The sequence below is a fragment of the Rhinolophus sinicus genome, chromosome 16, assembly GCF_057876585.1.
Source record: "Rhinolophus sinicus isolate RSI-liver-muscle chromosome 16, RSI-T2T, whole genome shotgun sequence".
Lineage (NCBI taxonomy): Eukaryota > Metazoa > Chordata > Mammalia > Chiroptera > Rhinolophidae > Rhinolophus > Rhinolophus sinicus.
Genome location: NC_142516.1, coordinates 150,862,284 through 150,881,747, shown reverse-complemented (window position 1 = coordinate 150,881,747; position 19,464 = coordinate 150,862,284). Strand labels below are relative to the sequence as shown.

Here is a 19,464-nt window from a genome sequence, read left to right as displayed (position 1 = left end):
AGAACAATAAAAATAACTTCCTATGGGCAAGTGTTAGCATCCTTGAAACAGATTTGGATCTTAATTGACAGCTGTGAAGGAGACAGTCTGACAAATGGAAGAGATCAGCATAGTGTCTCAGGAAGAGACAGGTACCTCATAGATCCATAAGGAGTCCAGGTGGGAAAGTTGGCTGCTACGGAAGCATGGATGTGCCATGGAATGCCAGGTGTGGTGGACTGCGACCGGGAGGGGAGCAAGAAGGGACATGATGACCTGGGCCAGGAAATCAAACTGTATTGTCTCCACCTTCAACGCACGCCACTCCCTACCTGGGTCAAGAAAGTCCAGGGATTTACTCCACTTTGATGGTACTAGGGTTTCCAGGCTGGAATTCCTGCCTGTTCTCAGGAATTTTTTTTCTGCTTCCCCGTTCCCGAATCCCGAGATATAAACGGTTTTCTGTTTTCCACGATGAATCGTTTCCACAAAGTGAGGGCCGATACTACCAACCACCTGGGTTCAAGGAGCCAATTTTCCCGATTTCCCGATCAACTTTTCTCAGGATTTAGGAAGGGAAAAGCTAAAAAAAATCCCCGAGAAAAAGGGAATCCCCACCCGGAAACCTTAGCGATAAATAGGAAAACTGTCTAAAAGATACGTTGTGAGTAGTATGTCTATTTCCCATTGTGGGTATTACTGGGTTCAAGGAGCCGATTTTCCTGATATCCGGATCAACTTTTCTCGGGATTCGGTAATGGGAAAGCGAAATAAATTCCTGAGAATGGGCGGGAATTCCCGCCTGGAAACCCTAGATGGTACATCCATTTATTATCTGAAAAACAGAAATTGCTATTAAATAAAGATTTGGTTCTTAGGTAAACGCAAAATTTAAATGTTTGAAAAAGTTCTTTAAAAAGCTGCACACAAATAAGAGTTTATTTAGCTTAAGAAATACAGGTAAAGTGTAGGTCTTATCAACCACATTGGGGGGCAGGGGCGAGTCTTGCACACTTAGGAACTCAATATGTATTACGTAGTATGGTGAATTTTAATAGGTGAGCCCTAAACTCTTCCGTCGCAAGGCTGTGGGCAGGGCTGTATGGTGCTGGAAGAAATGAAGTGTGCATTGAAAACAGAACCTAATACACAGTGAGGACTAAGAAATAATGGTGTCTCATCATGAATGGATGCTGGTTGAATAAAGTTGTACAGTTGGACACACTAAGTGTGCAGTTAAAGGACTGGAATAAAACTTGAACACCAGTTAAAATGCCTTGGTAAGAAATTAAAAGCAATCTGGAGCCAATTTCTCCTGCTGACAAGGGACCAGCTAACTCATGTGGAGCCCTGTTTAGGTGCATCTGCCCAGCGGTGTGCAGGTGTTATCCCTGTAAATAGGCCGGCCGATTTCTGTGCCTTTACAGACTGAGAAAGCTGCCGATTTAAAGGTCTCAGATTAGCGCCAGCGACGCTCTCCCCTGGGCCTCTCCTTGCTCTGCCTTTGCTTTTCTTCTAAATCTCTCCGCACTGGAGGCAGAAGGGATTCCCATCCCCAGCTGCATCCCTGAGTCCCGCGGAGCAGCGGACTCCTCCCCTGGAAACTCCTCCGGGGCTGGGGAAAGCTTTGGCGCATGCTCCGTACCTAGGGCAGGTTTTTTTGCTGCGGGTAGCAGGGCTCCTGTCACACCGGCTGGCGGGTTGTGGCGGTGCCAGCCAGTGTGTGAGAGTGTGTCTGCGTGCCCGCGCCTGGGCGGACCGACCCGGAGCAGCAGTGTGACTCGCCAGGACAGGCAGCTCCGCACAAGCACCTCGCCCGCAGCCGCTGCGGGGGCTCCTCTGCAAACTTGCGGCGGGCACCTTCCACCCTCGCGGCTCCTGCACCCAGCGACCTGAAGGCAAAGGCGCCGGCGTGCGTGCGGGGCGCGGTGCCCGCGGCGGGCCGGGGCGGCGGGGCTGGGCCGCGCCTTCGCCCTTGGCCCGCTCCCTGGAGAGCCTCATGCAGCCCCCGCGCTCGCGGCCGCAGCTACCCCGCTGCCCGGGGCAGGTCCAGGATCGGAGCCGCGCTCACTAGCGCCTGAGCGCCTGAGCGCGGGCGGCGGGATGCCCCGCGTCTCCTGAGAGCGCACGCGGTGCCCGGGCAGGAGCAGGGAGCGGGCCGAGTAGGGTGCCCCTGGGAGTGCAGGGCGCCCCACGCCGCAGCCGCAACCGCGCGCGCCGGCGCCCGCCTCCCTGCTCGGTTCGCAGGCCCAGCTCTGCCAGCCTCCAGTGCCGGAGTGCCGCGGGGCCGCCAGCCAGCCGCACGCCTCGGCGTCAGGGGCATGGAGGAGCGGCGGGCTCGGAGCCGCGCCCCGGAGTCTCCGAAACTTCCGAGCCGGCGCCGGTCCGCGCCGCTGCCGCCGCCGCTTCGCCTGCCGGCCTGAGAGCGGGACCATGGATGAAAGGTTCAACAAGTGGCTGCTGACGCCGGTGCTCACTCTCCTCTTCGTGGTCATCATGTACCAGTACGTGTCCCCCTCCTGCACTAGCTCCTGCACCAACTTCGGGGAGCAGCCCCGCGCGAGGGAGGCCGGCCAGCCTGCTGCCCCGGCTCCCGCCCGCCGGGCACAGGTGCCGCTCGAGGATTGGGAGCGGCGGCCCCAGCTGCCTCCGCCACCCCGGGGGCCGCCCGAGGGGCCTCGGGGGGCCGTGGCGCCAGAAGACGAGGATGTTGAGCCAGGGGACCCGGAGGAGGAGGAGGACGGAGAGGAAGAAGAGGAGCGGGACCCCGAGGCCCCCGAGAACGGTTCCCTGCCGCGGTTCGTGCCGCGCTTCAACTTCACCCTGAAAGACCTGACTCGTTTCGTGGATTTCAACATAAAAGGGCGCGACGTGATCGTGTTCCTGCACATCCAGAAGACCGGCGGCACCACGTTCGGCCGGCACCTGGTGAAGAACATCCGGCTGGAGCAGCCGTGTAGCTGCAAAGCGGGCCAGAAGAAGTGCACCTGCCACCGGCCGGGCAAGAAGGAGACGTGGCTCTTCTCCCGCTTCTCCACCGGCTGGAGCTGCGGGCTGCACGCGGACTGGACGGAGCTCACCAACTGTGTGCCGGCCATCATGGAGAAGAAAGACTGTCCACGCAACCACAGCCACACCAGGTACTGTCCCCTGCCCCGTCTCGCTTCTTGCCACCTCCCGCCCTTCTTTCCCTAGTCCCGACCTCGGGCTGCTCTGCGCGTGCTTGGTGGTTCCCCAGCGTCTTCCCGCAGTTGGGGCAGAGGCTTTGATGGGGGAATAAGAAACCTCTGGATAGTGCCCTGGTTTTGAGCTCCCTCCTCCCCTGCCCACATCGCTTCCCCTCACCCCCCTTTCACCTTCAAAGGTTTCCGGAGCCGTCGTGTGGCCCTGGCTTGTGCCTAGCCCGGTGTGGCGTCCCTCGGAGCCGACAGTCGGAAAACAGTGGGATGGCGTGGAGGCCTGGGTTAGATAAGCGAGGTCGAATCTTGTGCGTACATTCTGTGATTGGAAACTCGAACCCAGTAAGAGGCAGAAGAAGCTGGGCGTAGAGAGGCAGGGCAGGAGTTTTCCAGGATGGTGAAGCCGGAGGAGTCTAATTCCTCTATAAGTGGCTCTTGAGTGGCTGCTGGCCAGCTCAGGAAACAATTCTCTTGGTGGCACTTGGAAGATACACGTTCAAATTCCTGCTGTACCTCGATAACCCTAATTCTGGAGATGGTTTTTGTTGCTGAGCAATGCCAGGATTTTGACACATGCTGTTCTCAGCAAGATTTCCACTCCCCCCACCCCCACGCCAATCCATCAACTCATGCCAAAAGTATTTGTTAAATGCCTACCGTGTGCATGGCAGTGTGCTAAATGCTAGGTGAATATAAAAATTTAATAAGTAAAAACCCTTCCTTTTAGGAGAGAATGACATTCTTCCCCCCCCACCCCCTTTTAAATAGTAATACTGCTGAGAATTAGGAAAGTTTTGACATCTTAATAGCCAATGAAACTACTTGCATTATTAACATCCGTTGAGAGAGGCATGGGCTTAAGAATTTGGTTGAATGTTCTTTCTGCCCATTGCAATTTGAAGATTAATCTGACATGCTAGCTCAAGGGACTAAAATATTAAAAGCTTGGAACACTACTTTATTGAAGTTTTTATCTCAAAGGTTTCAAACAATTTGGTGTAAGGAAATAGGAATTTAAAAACTCAAGCACAATATGTTGATATCAGATAGCTTTTGCATTTGATGTTATGGAAAAGCTTCCTTTACTGGCAGCTACCCAGATTCTGGAATTCACCACCACTGAAGCATCTAATTCTACTTCATTTCTCCAAGAATGAGCAAAATTTCATTATGGGATTTTTTTACTCTGGCAGTTTTTCAAATGCTTTCTCTCCTCCCTGCTCCTTTCCCTGTTTAATGGAAATTGGTTAGACTGAAAACTTGGTTAGAGTTGGAATGAAGGCGTTAGGCTCCTTTCTTAGTATATTTTAAGGACTTTCACTTTTAAATATTTCTAGTTGTGTAGTATTTTAGATCCTGCCCCTCTATTTTAGTTTAAAACAGTTTTTTTTTTCTTTTTCTTAATTGAAAGGTAGACTTTATTTTAAAATTTATCTCGGAGATGCTAGTAATTGTATTTTAGATCTCTCTCTCTCTCTCTCTCTCTCCACACACACACACACACACACACACACACACACACACACGCATGCATAGAACCTATTTTCCAGGTCTTCATCAAATCTAGACTTTACCATTTATTTATTTATTTGTTTATTTATTTTTCTATTACTGTTGACATCCAACATTAGTTTATGTTAATTTCAGGTGTATAGCACCGTGGTTAAACATCCACATAATTTATGAAGTGATCCCCTCATCAGTCCATAACCTGGCACTATAATACTACTTGGCCATAAAAACAGTTTTCAATTGATTATACTTCCAAACTTCCTGACAAACAAAACTATTATTTTAGTGAGAGAATCTCTGCCATGTTTTACCCAAAATTGTACTTTGGGATTTAGACCTTTATGTATTCCTGAATGATCCCAATGAGCTTGCAGTCTGATTGCCAGCTTCCATTTCATCAAAAACTAGAGACTTTGATTATCCCACGGAAACATCGAATGACCCTTCAGTGGGGATCAGCATTATTTTCTACTGATGTATATAAAAGTTTTAGTGAACAGATGAAAATTTTGGAATAATTAGAGATTACGGAATCTAAAAATAATGTGATTTTTGCTTAGTGGTGAAATGCTGCTGCAGCTATGGACCCAGCATAGATTACAGCAGTAAGGTCTCACTTCTATAGGAAATACTCAAATCTCTCTACTCTGTCACATAGGAAAATCCCATTTTGGCTATTTGAACATATGGTTTCTATTGCACAGTCAAACGTTTGTTTGTTTGTGTAGTGATGGACCACAAACATTCATTTCTTCCTGAATCACAAGTTATCAGAGAATGACCCTGCAGTGGTTTGCTATTATTATTATTTTTTTAAGTTTTGTGGTAGTGGTTTTTTTGGGGGGCGGGGGTGAGGTGTAGCTAGCACACTTTATAATCTTCCTTTTCTTCCTCACTCTCTCTCCCCTTCCTGATATTCTCAATTGCTTTTTTTCTCTAGATGCTGTAGTAAGGAATAGTTGTGGTTTACGTGAGGTGCCCTGTGTCAAAAGCTATAGAGAAAAAGTTGAAGAGATGTTCAGTAACATCTTCCTCACACAGAAGATTGAATTAGTTGTCTGTCATTGGACTGTCTGTGTACGGCATTCTACAGTCAACTAGATTAGGTTGGATAATGGAGGGTACATTTCCACAATGCAAAATGGCAGATAATCTATTGCTACATAATGGGAACAAGGTTCTTCAAATAGGGCTGACTCTAAGCAAAATCAAGATGTAGATCATGTTGATTTTAGTTCCGTAGTCCCTTTGTTTTTGGTCCCCCCTCCTCCCACAACATCCCCCCTCCCCATTTCTCACAGGGATCAGTGCCCTTGTGAGTAATGTAATGGATAAGAGCAAGGATTCTGTAGTCAGATGGATATGGTTCTTGTGCTTAATTACTAGCTGTGTAACCAGGACGAAGTTACTTTTTCTGAGCCTCAGAGTCTTCATCTTTACAGCATAGGTAATAATTAGTACTTCTCTCACAGAGATGTTATGAAAACTAAGAAAATGCATGCAAAATGCTTAGGATGGTGTCTATTCATAGTATAATGTGCTGGTATACAGTATTTAATGCTTAATATGCAGGGATATAGTAATACTTAGACATTAGTTGTTAACTATGATAAGAATATTTTCCCTAATCAAGACCTTCTTTCGTAAAAGGATTTGGGGTCAGTTCTTTAGAGCCGCTCAGTGTAAATGGGTCAGAAAAAGTTTTAGTAATGCCATTTTATGACTGTTTGTATTAAGACAGAATCCTAAGCTCCAAACATAAGAAATAAATGGAAAATTGTGGACATGTGGGCATCAGTGATTTCAGGGGGCAGAATGGGAAACAAGGATGGAGGCACACAATATAATTGGGTGTATCTTCTGTTGGTGACAAGAAACTCTGACTGGAATGGTGAGGGAGGAGGTGGGTAGTGGGAGATGCATGGTGGAGTTGAAGGATCCATCATACGGATTATATGAACCCAGGAAGGGGCAACGCTTAGGTGGCTGGCAATTTGGATTTAGCACAGAGGGCATTTCTGACCATGGAAATTGTTTAGAATAAGACAGAAAGCTAATAGGAAGATGGCACATCTGATTACCTCTTTTTTCATATCACTAATGATTTCTTCCCGTTACTTTTCTTTTGCATTTTTCTCCAATTACGTATTTCTTTGTTACTGTATGTTTTCCTCTTTTATCTGCATGTCCAGGTCTTTAGAATACTCCTCTTTACTATTGTTGAGGATAGGATAATAACATTTTATGGCTAAAAATGACTGATGAGATAATCTGGTCCCACGATTTATGTGGCAAGTGGGTAATCTAATTTTACGGAGGTGAAATTGTATGTCTGAGGTTTCCCCAGGGCACTTGGGTCTTCATTTTAGTAATTTATATTCAATGTTTTACCTACAATTTCTTCTGTTTACTATGAAAAGTATGGTGGAGAGTGCCTTAAGCACCTACTATGTGCCAAGTACTATGATAGTCCTAGGAATGCTGTTTTGGACAGTGTCAGCTCTAAGAGCTTAGGCTATTAAGGAAAATAGACCTTGGTATTCTTTGGTGAGTACCATTCTTCTTCTTAAATAATCCTGGAAAAAGATTCAATCGAAACCTTTTGTAAGGTGGGATGGCATTTTTTTCTCTTTTATGGCCCGCGTTCTCTTGGTCCTGTTAGAACAGTTGGAATCTTATGAATATTATATTTGATAGGACACTCTGTGCTGCAAATGGTACAAACTTAACTCAAACTCAGTTCAGCCAGAGGACTTTATAACCAGACAATAGGACAGGCAGCGGTAGAGTTGGTTTCAGGAATGACTGGAACTGGAGATTTGGGGTCTTTCTCCTCACATTCTTTTGCATATTTACCTCATTCTGTCAAATTGGCTCATTCCACAAAATGGGTAAGTGGGTGGCATATCTAATAGCTCCACAATTTGAGAGGAAAGCAGGTCTTCTTTGAGTTCCAGTTTGAAATCTTGGGGAATGACTCTGATTAGTTCAGGTTGGAGCTTCACTATTCTTTCAGCCTATCAATGTGGCCAGGGAGATGAGGTTCTCTGACCCACCTGGAATCACAGAACCACCTCATGACTGGGTGTGTGTGTGTGTGTGTGTGTGTGTGTGTGTGTGTTATCACAAGAAGGGGAGCTAGCATAGATACAGTTCCTAGGTGGACCAGTGGGTTCTAGATGGTCTTTCTCCATGTGTCAATTATAGGTGTAAATAAATGAGAAGATCTCTTCTGTACATTCTATTTAGAAAAAAATTTAAGTCGGACCACAATTCCACTTTATTTGCAGCATCTGGGAACCATGCCACATGAGGAATAATTGAAGGAACAGATAATATTTAATATAGAGATGGGAAAAATAAAGAGACATAAAAGTTGCCTTTAAATACTCACAGGAGGAAGATGTGGAAGATGGAGGATACTTGTTCTGTATTTCTCCCAAGGATTGAATTAGGGTAAGTGAGATAGAAATGATGGGATAAAGATTTCAACTTGGAGTAAGAAAGAACTTCATAAAATTTGTAACTGTCTAAAATGAGAATGAACTCTTTTGTGAAGTGGCAAGCTCCCCAGCAGTGAAAACTTTAGACATGGCCAATTAACCGCTGATGTTGTAAAAGGAAATCCTTCCTGGGAGAGAGCCTAGCCTGTATGGCCTTTTATTTTAAGGTTTTGTGTTCTCATCTAAGCTGAGTTCAGAGTATCTTTCTCCTTCCCTTTCCTGCCTCATGTAGAGAAAACAAAACCAAACCCCAAAGAAAAAGAGAAAGAAAGGATTATAAGTGAACTAGTCAGTTCTCAAACATTTGTAAATATTTTTACCAAGGAAACTTTTGGTCAGGCACAGTCTGATGGTATAGACTGTTTTATACATTCCGGGCCAAGAGCAATAAATGGGTCTTAGGTACTAGAATGTCTGCTTCTTAATAATAAGCATAAAAAGGTAAGATGAGAAAATATACCACAACTTGCCACAAAAAGCCATAACAACTTTGAAACATCACCTGGTTATTGCTTTTCCTTTAGACAGCAGGCTGAAATATATAGGGAGGCTGCAGAGCTCTGTTTCAAAGACAATCTAGAATATTATGGCCCATACTGCTTTCTAAAGCATAATCTTTTTGATGTCTTTTCTAATTAGAAATGTTGAACTGCAAAGAAGGTTAATTTTCACCATCAGGTCTGTGTGCAGTGTAAAACTAAGGAGATACGAGATTGTTCTGTCTATATGCCATATCCACTTACATGTTACAGGGTCACTTAATGTATTGCTTCTGGTCCAAACCACCAATATTTGCTATAAATCAAAGGGAGGTTGAATTAAATCCATTCAGTTTTTTTGAGTTGTGTAAATAAGACTGAAACTGGTAAACTAGTAAATGGTAATAGACGATTTATTTATTTATTTTTGGCCTTTTTTTTTTTTTTTTTGCTGGTTACCTTGGGATTTTTGAAAGGGTTGATTTTTTTAGAGAAATGTAAATATTCATGTAATAATTGGAAGCTAGGTAAATTTAGTCACTAACAAAGTAGATTTGCTTAATCTTAGACTCTTATGTTATTATTCCCCAAAGCTAATTATTATCATCTCATTTTGACTAAGGACAATCAGAAGCTTATAGCATTTGAAAGTTATTTATGCTTGATAATGAATTAAACAGGTTTAATTGAGACTGGCAAATCCTAATGTGATTTTGAGAGTCATGAAATAAATTAACTATTGGGCCAAGAAATAGGTTTAGTATGAAAACAATTAAATGGGGAACCCAAATTAATATTTTGTAGTAATCTTATCTTGTTTTTGAGTTTGTTAAATTATGGATGCCATGTATATATACTCTGCTGATTTTAATTGGCTAATATAACTTTGTTTTAATTATAGCTAAGCATTTATGTTTTTGGAGGTCTACTAAACATTCAACTTAGACAATGGTATTTGTTTTTACCTTCCTCTAGCAAATATAGTTACTCAGTAAGACACATATAAAGTTCCCAGCACAGAGACTGATCTATAGAAGATGCTCAATAAATGTCAGCTAAAAGTATATTGTGTGTTCCAGGTTATCTGATAAAAATATCAGCACAGTTTGACAAGACTGTGGTTCTTTAAAAGATGGAATTATCAAATGTTTCGTGTCATGATCTCTTATTTCAGATGCAAATTCTTGTGTCTAATATAAATTGTTAACAGCCGCCTTTCACAATTAACAAGACGTCAACTCCTCTGATTCTCCAGAAGAGGAGTAAAAGTCAGTATGGAGGCCAGGGCTTATTGGATCACTCAAAGAGGTTTTTACTCTTAGACGTTATGCCACAAATCAGAAATTCATTTGGATACAAACAGATGTACTAGCTTCTTGGAAAGGCTACTCTTCCCATTCATTTTCACTTTGGGAAAAATCAGCTTAAAGGGAGAGCATGAGGTCTGTGACGTAGGATGGGAGGATGAAAAAGCGTAAGTAATGTAGACTCTGGGTTACTGCTGGTCGAGATGTTGTGGAGAGCAATGGGAGGAGACCCTCAGTTAGGAAACAAGTCTTCAAGAGAAATTGGAAGAAGTCAATGACAAATTTATCACCTAACTGAAAATCAGTAAAAATTGTGCTGATGCCCAGTTTGTGAATGTAATTAGGGTAACGCTTAAGAGCATGGACTGTGCAGTCAAGCTAGCTGTATTTTAATCTGGCCCAACCACTTACTGTCAGAGAAACCGGAACAAGTCAGTTACTGCTCTGTACTTCAGCTTTCTTCTCCGGGAAATGGGAGGAATAATACTACTATGTGATGGTGAGGGCTGGGAGTACAGGTGGTGCTCTAGTACGTGTGGAACCTTTGAACAGAGCCCGACACATAGAAGAGTGAGCTATTATGTTCTCGTTGGACTTGTCTTACACATTCATGCTGTTTTGCATAAAAAGAAAAGTGATAGATAAACCTGTACTATCCTTTTGGAATCTGAAACTTTTCATCCTCAATGATGCAAAAATGAATTTGCAAGCCTTTAAAGCTATAAATGATTAAAGTAAATCTTAATTCTTAAGACACCGCGGGCACTCAATGGGTACTTAATGAATATCGTTGCATGGACCGATACTTCTCCAGCATATCGTTTTATTTTTTGTGAGAAACTCATGAAACAGCAACGAAAATGTTTAAACACATACAATTAACATTCATAAATGAAGCGATCCTGCATAGAAATTGAATTAGTTGCCTGTGGGAACATAAATATTGGTAGTTCGTTGCTATTATTCGTATCTTACTGTGCTTTCATTGCTAAGTGTTGTGTCATTTGTTGTCAGAACCTTGCATTTAAAACCAGATGTTAATGGTTGCCCCTGCATTCCAGTTTCTTTGTAAACACGAGGGTAGAAATGCTAACCACCTTGATGTCCTCCATATTTGTTTGTTAGTTTTACAGAGTATTTCTTCCAAAGAATTCAAGGTTATGGATGTATGACTGTAAACCTGGATGATAGCTTCTATATTTTGTGCACTTTCGTTAGGAATTTGTAGAATTTTACAGGTTTACTTCAAAAGTGAAAACATAGGCCTAGAAAGAAGAGTAAACATGACTTTAAAGATAGATATGTAGTAACTTAACCTGTGTGTGGAAATTTCAAGGTAAGATCAATATAATACAGTAACGAACAAGGTGACATGCCAAGAGGAGAGAACAGACGGTGATAATGCAGGATGTAAATTAGAAGGATGCTACAGAGGAGGGAGAGAGGACGAAAGTACTCAAGGTGAAGAATGAAATCCTAAAAGAACCAAATCAGAAAAGGTAGGGATGACAGTACAGATGAGAAATTTTTCTTGTGTGCAGTGTTTGTCTCATTAGTACATTTATGAGAAGTCATCAACTATCTGGGAGGCTGTCTGACTTGGGGCACTGGTATTTAAATCCTGCTGATGTTCTTTTATTATATTTACTTATGCATTTTTTTCCCTGTATCTCGTTGCTATTTATCAGTACCTGTATTAGTTAGAGCCCTGGGAGTAAACAGAGGCACCTCTGGTATTGTGAAAGGGCCAGTAGAGGTAAAGGCACCTACATTGGACTTGAGGTACCTTGCAGGTAGTAACATGGGGAAACTGTTAACCCTCCTGCTCCTGAGGTGGCAGAGGGAGCTAAGCGTGTTGGCAGCAGCCATTGTTTACAGAAGCTGCAGTCTCAATTGTGGGAAGGACTTCCCCATAGGAGCTGCTGCCAGAAGTATGGAGCTGAGGTAGAGAGGAAGGGGTGGGGGAGGAAATATCCTGACCACTGTCTCCTTTCACTAGTCCATCTCCTTCCATTGTCTTCCATTGGCTGAATCCACCTGGAAGCTAAAGGACAAGAGAGCTAGTTGAATACATTTGATACACTTCAGCAAAGCAGAAAAAGATGGAGAATGGATTTGGGGTTGCAGGGTAGAAGGTATGGAAATGGAGAATAACTAGTGCAGTACCTTAAAATAGTTTGAAATTTCTTCTCATTCATTTTATGAATGCCCCATTCAGTTCTACAAGTGAGACTGAGAACAAACACCCTTTTAGTACCTGGACCACATGTCTTCTGTATGGACCATTAGTTTCCACCTAAGGAATGGTGAATGCAGCAAAGGAACTTAGCAGAGGAGCAATCACCACAGCCAAGTGACTTTTTGCTGAGTAATAAAAAATAATGCTAACTGCAGGTATTTTGTCACTTTCGTACCCCAGAATCAGCTGGTAATAGTGACAGATTTGGGGAGTTAGATCTGTAGTATGATGCATCGTATACAAGACACATTTTATATTGCATCTGTGTGTGGTCTTTCATGAATTTGGAGTTATATAACGATAGTAGTTGAGGCATGACAAAATAATTTGCAAAACTGGCTGTAGTTTGCAAAAGCATATTTATGAGATGAGATGCTTTCTGTCCTTAAGTTTCTTCTAAGGACGTTAAGAATGTTAAGAGTGATATTTGTGTGGCTTTATGTCTCTGAAGGTCAAAAGTGAGAGAAGAAAAGTTGTTCTATTATATTTCAACTTGTTCTAATGTTTTCAGTTTTAAATGGCTTTTAAAATACTATTTTTTATATTTTGGGTGAGATATGCGATGCTTGAAAATATGCGTACATGCAACTCTCTGTGTAAAACATTGTGAACCCTGAATCTCCCCTAACATTAGATACTGAAAAATAATAAATAAAGTTGGTGTCTGAGAAAACTTGACACAAGAACTAGCAATTCACTGCTTTAATTCCAACAGTCAAAACGCCATGAACAAAAAGCTGTTCAACATGTGTATTTGTAGATGACAAAATAATATTCGATGCATTACTGTACCTAGTACATCTACTGGGATTGGTGTGTATGACTTAAGTTCCTTTCTCCAATCCATAAGAGGGAATTTTGCACTTATGGAAAGAACATCATTCATGAAGAACGTACTAACCTCCATCCTCTTTTTCAAAACCCCTCCTTTACACACAATGCTCATTTTTGCTCTCTAGGACACCATTTTGTGAAATGGCTAGAGTCAGCAAAGGTCTGTAAACACGAGGATCGTCTTCAGGCTCTTACTTCTGTATGAAAGTTACTTGCCATGATAAAATTGCCTTAGAAATTGTTTTCTGCTGGCTGTGAAAGTTATTAGCTCTAAGGAACCTGTGCTCTGTTCAACTGGATTTAAGTCCAGTTCACTTAGAGCATCTGGGAGAGGTGTCAGAGAAGCTTTTTCTTTCTCATGTAGCTTCACTGTTTGTCATTGTATCTTCCATATATGCAATGAAAGAGGTGGATTAATGAATAGTTGTATTTCTGATATATCTATTCAGAAACATTTTTATCAATACTTTTATTGATAAATAAATATCAAAAGATTGTGTATAAAAATATCGGACAACATGAAGAAATTTAGGTATACTGGAAGTTTCAAATTTATTATCTGATGCATTTTAAAAATATTTATCAAGTACCATGGCCCATTCTTTGTCTTTTAAATTCAGACTTAAGCCTATAACACCACCACAGATAAATTTCTTTGCTCTGAAAGTTTTATTCTCCAAGTTCCTTATGTGTGCTATAAAGAATAATTAATGTAATGAAAAAATCAATATTGTGTATAAATTATTTAGGCTTTACTATCATTGTAATTTTCTTTTCTACACCTATTGATTGGCAACAATTCATTTGTTAATTTCTTCCTAATAAGATATTCATTGTATTAGGTCTGTAGTAGTGCTGTCCCTGCACTTTCACAAATAAGTCATGAATTATTAATGATACATGGAACAAGTTAACTTACTAGTGAGTGCTGTGAGATAGAAAACAGTCAAGGGGGAGTCATTTGAAATGCTGCCTTGTAGAGACACTCTGTAGGCAGACAACTGCTGGTAACTAAATGAGTGGATTCTTGCAGGATATTAACTTATATTTTAAAATTTTATGTGTATGTTTCTTTCCAGATATATATATATATATATATATATATATATATATATATATATATATATATATATATGTTTCGTTTTTCAAGTTAATTTTTAAATCCACAGTTCTCGTGTTTTGGGGAGGTGGGGGATGGCCATTCATCCTCAACTATCTGTAATAAGGCTCTGAATGTGTTTATTAAATGCTGCCTTGGCAGTTGTCCACTGAATTACTTCAGAGGAGTGGGAAAAATCTGAGACCTTTTGGAAACCCAAAGAGATTTGAGTCTAAGAAATTGAACTGCCAAAATTCATGGCAAAGAGAACCTTTACATCAGCTTATTTTGACAAGAGGCAGAATAGTATCCTGAAAAGAGCTCTAAATTTGTGATCAAGCAATCAGAGTTTGAATCCAGGCTTCCTCATTGACTTGTTTACTCATTTATTGTCTGTCTTGTCAAAATTTAAGTTTCCTGGAGATGGTGACTGTTTTGTTTCCTGCTGCATTATCAGTGCCTAGAATAGTGCCTGGTACATAATGGCTGTCAAATAAATGTTGACTGAATAAATGAAAGAAAGCAACCATAAATAAATGTACTAATTTATTGGACAATTGGATAAGAATATGTGTCCTATCTCTTTTTTCAGAGTTGTTGTGGTTTAAGGAAATGATTATGAAGGCAGTTTGTAAAGCATAAAGTACTATACAAATTTAAATTTACATTGATGGTGAGAAGCCTTTTGATATAGAATGGAAAAGGAAGGAAAGTTGGATTTTGGAAATGCAATGAATATGTAATTCGGTTTTTATAGAGTTTCAAAAATTGGAAATGACAAAGATGCAATTGAAAAATATGCAAAATATGCATTCAGCTCAACTACTTGTTAGAGTAATGAGCAGTTTCTTTTAAAACAGGATATAATATATCATAAAAGGCTTATCAAAATGCATATGTCTTTTCCTTAGACCATCAGAAAACCTTTTTTTCCAGCATTTGGTGCAGATCAAGGTACAAATGTGTTTTTTTTTTTTATTCCATTGCTTTACCTTTTTAAGAAAGTTATCCTAAAATTGCTATTTTTAGTTTTATATTCATAACTTAATCATTATTTTCACATGACAGCTATAAATTATAGCTATCAGTTAACATGTGCTGAAAGTGAGCTGAGACGATAACTCTTCTTCATTTAAGCTGATTTAGGATGTGATACTCCACTGAGCTGTTCACTACATACTCGGTTGTGCAGTTAATTACAAAGAAAGCAAAAAGTTATGCTAGAAACGAAAATCTTCCAGAATCTAGAGTTTGTGTTGCAATAAAGATCTGTTAGCAGAATAGTTTTGCTTAGTAATGAGATGGTTTTTATATGTGCGGCATGCCTGGTCTCTTCCAGGAAGATATACACGCATTTTCATGGGTGTGGAGGCATAGCTCCTTGGCTGTGGTGGAGTTTTGAAAAAGCTTACGGTAAGCTGATGGAAAACCAAGAGGTGTGATGACTGGCACTAGAAGGTGATCCAGAAGAAGGAAGAGAGAGGCACTATCATTTATTGAACTCTTTATCTTCACAGCAACCCTGTGAGGCTTGCAGAAGTATCCCCATTTTACAGATGAGGAATCTGAGTATATTTATTAGGATGCCATCAGTGGCATTCAGCAAAAAACTCTAAGTCAAATTGGATTAATAATCAGACATTTTAAATTTCATGAAAAACCCAGAGAGAATTGGTTGATTCTGTCTCTAGCATTGTCCAGATCCAGTGAAGCAGAGAGGCAAAGAACTTAAGTTCTGAAGTCCATCTGTGGATATAAATCCCGAGTCTACCATTTAGTACTAGGTGACGTTGCACAAATTGCATAAATTCTTCAGGGGTCAGTTTCTCAATTTGTAAAACAATTATGCAAACATTTTTACCTGGCACTAGTGATGAGGATCATGTAAGTTAATGCACACACACATTTAGAGGACTACCTGAAGCACTCATTAAATGTCAGCTATTGTTATTTTACTGAGGACCCAGGTATTTTCCCACATCTTTTTTTTGCCACCTTGAACTTGCTGACTTGTGCCATAGGCTACTTCTCCTATGGTTGTAAGAAGGCTGCAGCTATTCAAGTGGCTGCAGAATTTCCTGGCCAAACAATGACTAGAGCAGAAAGAGTCCCATTCTTTCTTCATTCCTAAACCAATCACTGGCAACAGGAATGGGACCTCCTGGCTTTCTTCTTGATGGGAATAGGATTACCCTTCCTTGAATTACAAGGGGACAGCAGAACAAAATTGAAGCTCGCTCAGCAAGGGAAAAGGGGGATGTATGTTGGACAGTCTACCAATTGTATCTCCGTCCTGTTTTAGAGAGGCACATGGGATTAAATTGTAAAGCTAGATTTCAAATCCAGACCTTAGCTTCCAAGTTCTAGCTTGTAAATTATTCTAATTTACATCTGCTAAAAGTGTTGCATTTGTATGATTGGTCAAAGAGCTGGGATTATTCATTGATTTTTTTTCTCTCATTCATTTGTTGGTTCAGTCAACTTCAACTGAATGCCTCCTATATATGGATCACATATAGTACAGTTTCAGAGAAATCAGAGGGAGGAGAAATAGTGTATTTGACAGCTATTTGAGCTGGTAGTAAGAGTACCAGCAGGAACAAGGCAGGACCAAGGTAGACCTTGTGAGTTACTATAACCTTGTTTTCTAGTTTTCGTTTTTTCATGCTTTGACATCTGGGGCCTTACTGACCCTGAGAGAATTGTCTCATTTCAGAGTTAGCTAATTTCTAGAGATAGTAAATGAGCATGCCTTTCATATGAAAACCAACCAGTCCAAAGCCCATACCCTCAGCTACTTCCTTTATCACACTCTTATAGTACAGATCACTATCCCCTATGTCCTAATCACCCTAGTTACCAGACAGATTGGGAGAACCCCCTATACTCCACAGCCCCCTAAAATTATTCAAACTAGCCAATTGTAAACTCCCTTCCCCTGCCTCCTTATTCCTTCCCTTGGAAACCACAATAAAGTCTCTCACCCACATTTTCCCCTGGCTTCCTCTGCCTGCTGAACTTCATATCGCTTCCCCATGAAGTCCTGTGTGGCATGCTGTGCCTCCTATTTCTAGGTATCTGAGTGTAAAACACTTCTTTTATGACAGTCATTTTTGTGTCTACCTGTCTTACCATAACTGATTAAAATAAATCCTGAGTATCCTTAAAACAATTACCAAGAATGGAACTTAAACATACGACAAAAATTCTAGTTAATTGGAAGCATTAAAGTGGTAAAAAGTGGGTTCTGAAACAGTATAGATACCAGTTTTCAGACAGGTGCAAGACCACGTTGAGACTAGGTCAAGGATTAGACTAATCATTGCCCTCACATCCATTGTCAGGATTGTGGATTCGTTCAGGGACTGGAGAAGGGCCAAGTCTTAAAGTCAGATGGTTCTAAGCTGTAGGAGACATGGAAATAGGAAGAGGAGGGAGAGAAGGGAAAGGTTGTAGAGTTGCAACAGCAAGCAAGACCGAGGACAGCTAATTCATTATAATTTAAACAACGTTGTACAAATGTTGACTGGTTGACAAGAGAGATATAAAAATATCTAATTTTATTTTGAAGTCACTTCTTTCTATAGCTCGCTAGCTGGCTAGATTGATTGATTCATTCGTGATTGTACAAAGTCCAATACTAGGCATTGGGGAGGATACAGATTGAGGAGACTTGTCCTGGCTATTCATGAATGAAATCATAGTTATGTAAATAATAGACAGAAATGACCTGGAAATATTTGCATTACAACATTTAAGTCGATTCATGGTATTGTAATCAGAACTATATATAAAAGTTCTGAAGAAAGTCTGCTAAAAGAAAGGAAGAGTGAGTATTTGTAGGAATGAAGAAGGCACATAATAAAGGGTTTGAATTGGTTGAAGAGATAAGGTGATATTGGGATGGACATAGGTCAGTGTATAGAGGGCCCTGAATATATGCTGACTGAGGAAATTATTTTTGATTCACTATTAAATTTAGAATAACTTTAAATTCTTAAACAGTGATGATTTTACAAGTCTGGCCATAAATTCTCTGATGTTCTTCAAGAGGTAAAGCTTAATTCCTCTCTCCACCCCCAGTATTGACTTCAGTGACTTGATTCTAATGAATAGATTATAATCAAAAGGATGAGCTGCCACTTCTGAGGTTAGGTTATAAAAGGACTGTGGTTTCTGTGTTGGTATGCTCTCTCTTTTCTTTCTCCTGGATCCCTTGTTCTGGGTGAAGCTGTGTTCTGAGCAGCCTTATGAAGAGGCCCATATGGCAAAGAACTGAAATTTCCTGCCAACAGCAGTGTGAGTGAGCTTGGCAGGGGATCCTTTGGCCTCTGTCTAGTCTTCAGAGACTGCAGACTTGGTCAACAGCTTGACTGTAATCTTGCGAGAGACCCTGCGCCATGTTTGGATGCTAACAGGAATGATAAAGCAAGGAGAGGTAATTGCAGGAGCGATGTGTTTAAGAAGATGAAATATGATCTGATTGCAGAACACAGGTTTTCATCTACTTCCCTTTTTAACAGAAATGAAAGCAGAGTATTTGAGTACAGATACAGGAAGGTTGGAGAATTAATAGTTGAAAGATGAAGTTGTTCTAATCTGATGGCATCGCCTTTCTCTATGAAGTATGAAGCAAGGTCGTTAGCTGAGATTGGGGAGGAAAGGAAGGAATGTTGGAAATTTGAGGAGAGCAGAGAAGGTGTGAATAATTATCTCAGAAGTTGGGAAAACAAATTTCCTAGGGAAGTAAGCTGTCTGGCAGTATTGAGTTCTGTTTTGAGACCTGTGATGATAAATTTGAAACCAGTCCAGTTAGCATGGTTCTGTGATTTTCTTCAGCAACATTAAGCTGTTCTAGTGGAGGCATGGAGTAAGTGCACAGTTGGATTTAACCAGGATTGGGGTTTTACCAAGGGAGGAGCAAGGAAGTTATGGCTGTTTGCAAGGGAACATTTATAGTTCCAGATCATGTAATTTAGGCTGGTTAGGAGACAAACAAGGATACAAGGGTGGGTGACAGATAAGAAGAAAAGCGGTAGGGTCAGTAGTATGTGTTAGGGCTGATGGTAGAGGTCTTACTGAGGTTAGGGAATTGTAGGAGGTGCTGGTGTAAGTGTTCAGGACTATAGGATGTGACGGACAGAGAACAGGGTGCTTCAAATGGAGATGCTGGTATTAGAGGTCAGCAGGTCCATGGTGATATCACCTTGGGTAAGGGGTTACGAAGAATGACATACACTCCAGAAGACTGTGGGAATTTAATTTCTCAGTACAGACTTCTAGGCTGTTGAGTTTTACAGAACTGTGAGGAACCAAGAAGGGCCAAAGGGGAG

The 19,464-nt window shown here is 41.2% G+C and overlaps 1 protein-coding gene across 3 annotated transcripts in view; it reads left to right on the top strand.

Moving 5' to 3' along the window:
- The first annotated feature begins 1,612 nt into the window (after window positions 1-1,612).
- HS6ST3 (heparan sulfate 6-O-sulfotransferase 3) overlaps window positions 1,613-19,464 on the top strand; it is a 613,593-nt gene continuing 595,741 nt past the window's right edge. For all 3 annotated transcript variants that reach the window (XR_002137804.3, XR_002137803.3, XM_019737183.3), the window contains exon 1: window positions 1,613-3,119. Coding sequence is in view for 1 of the 3 variants with exons in the window: in XM_019737183.3 (XP_019592742.3) it covers window positions 2,413-3,119 (707 nt within the window). In the remaining 2 variants the exon portion in view is untranslated. The remainder of the gene's footprint in view (window positions 3,120-19,464) is intronic.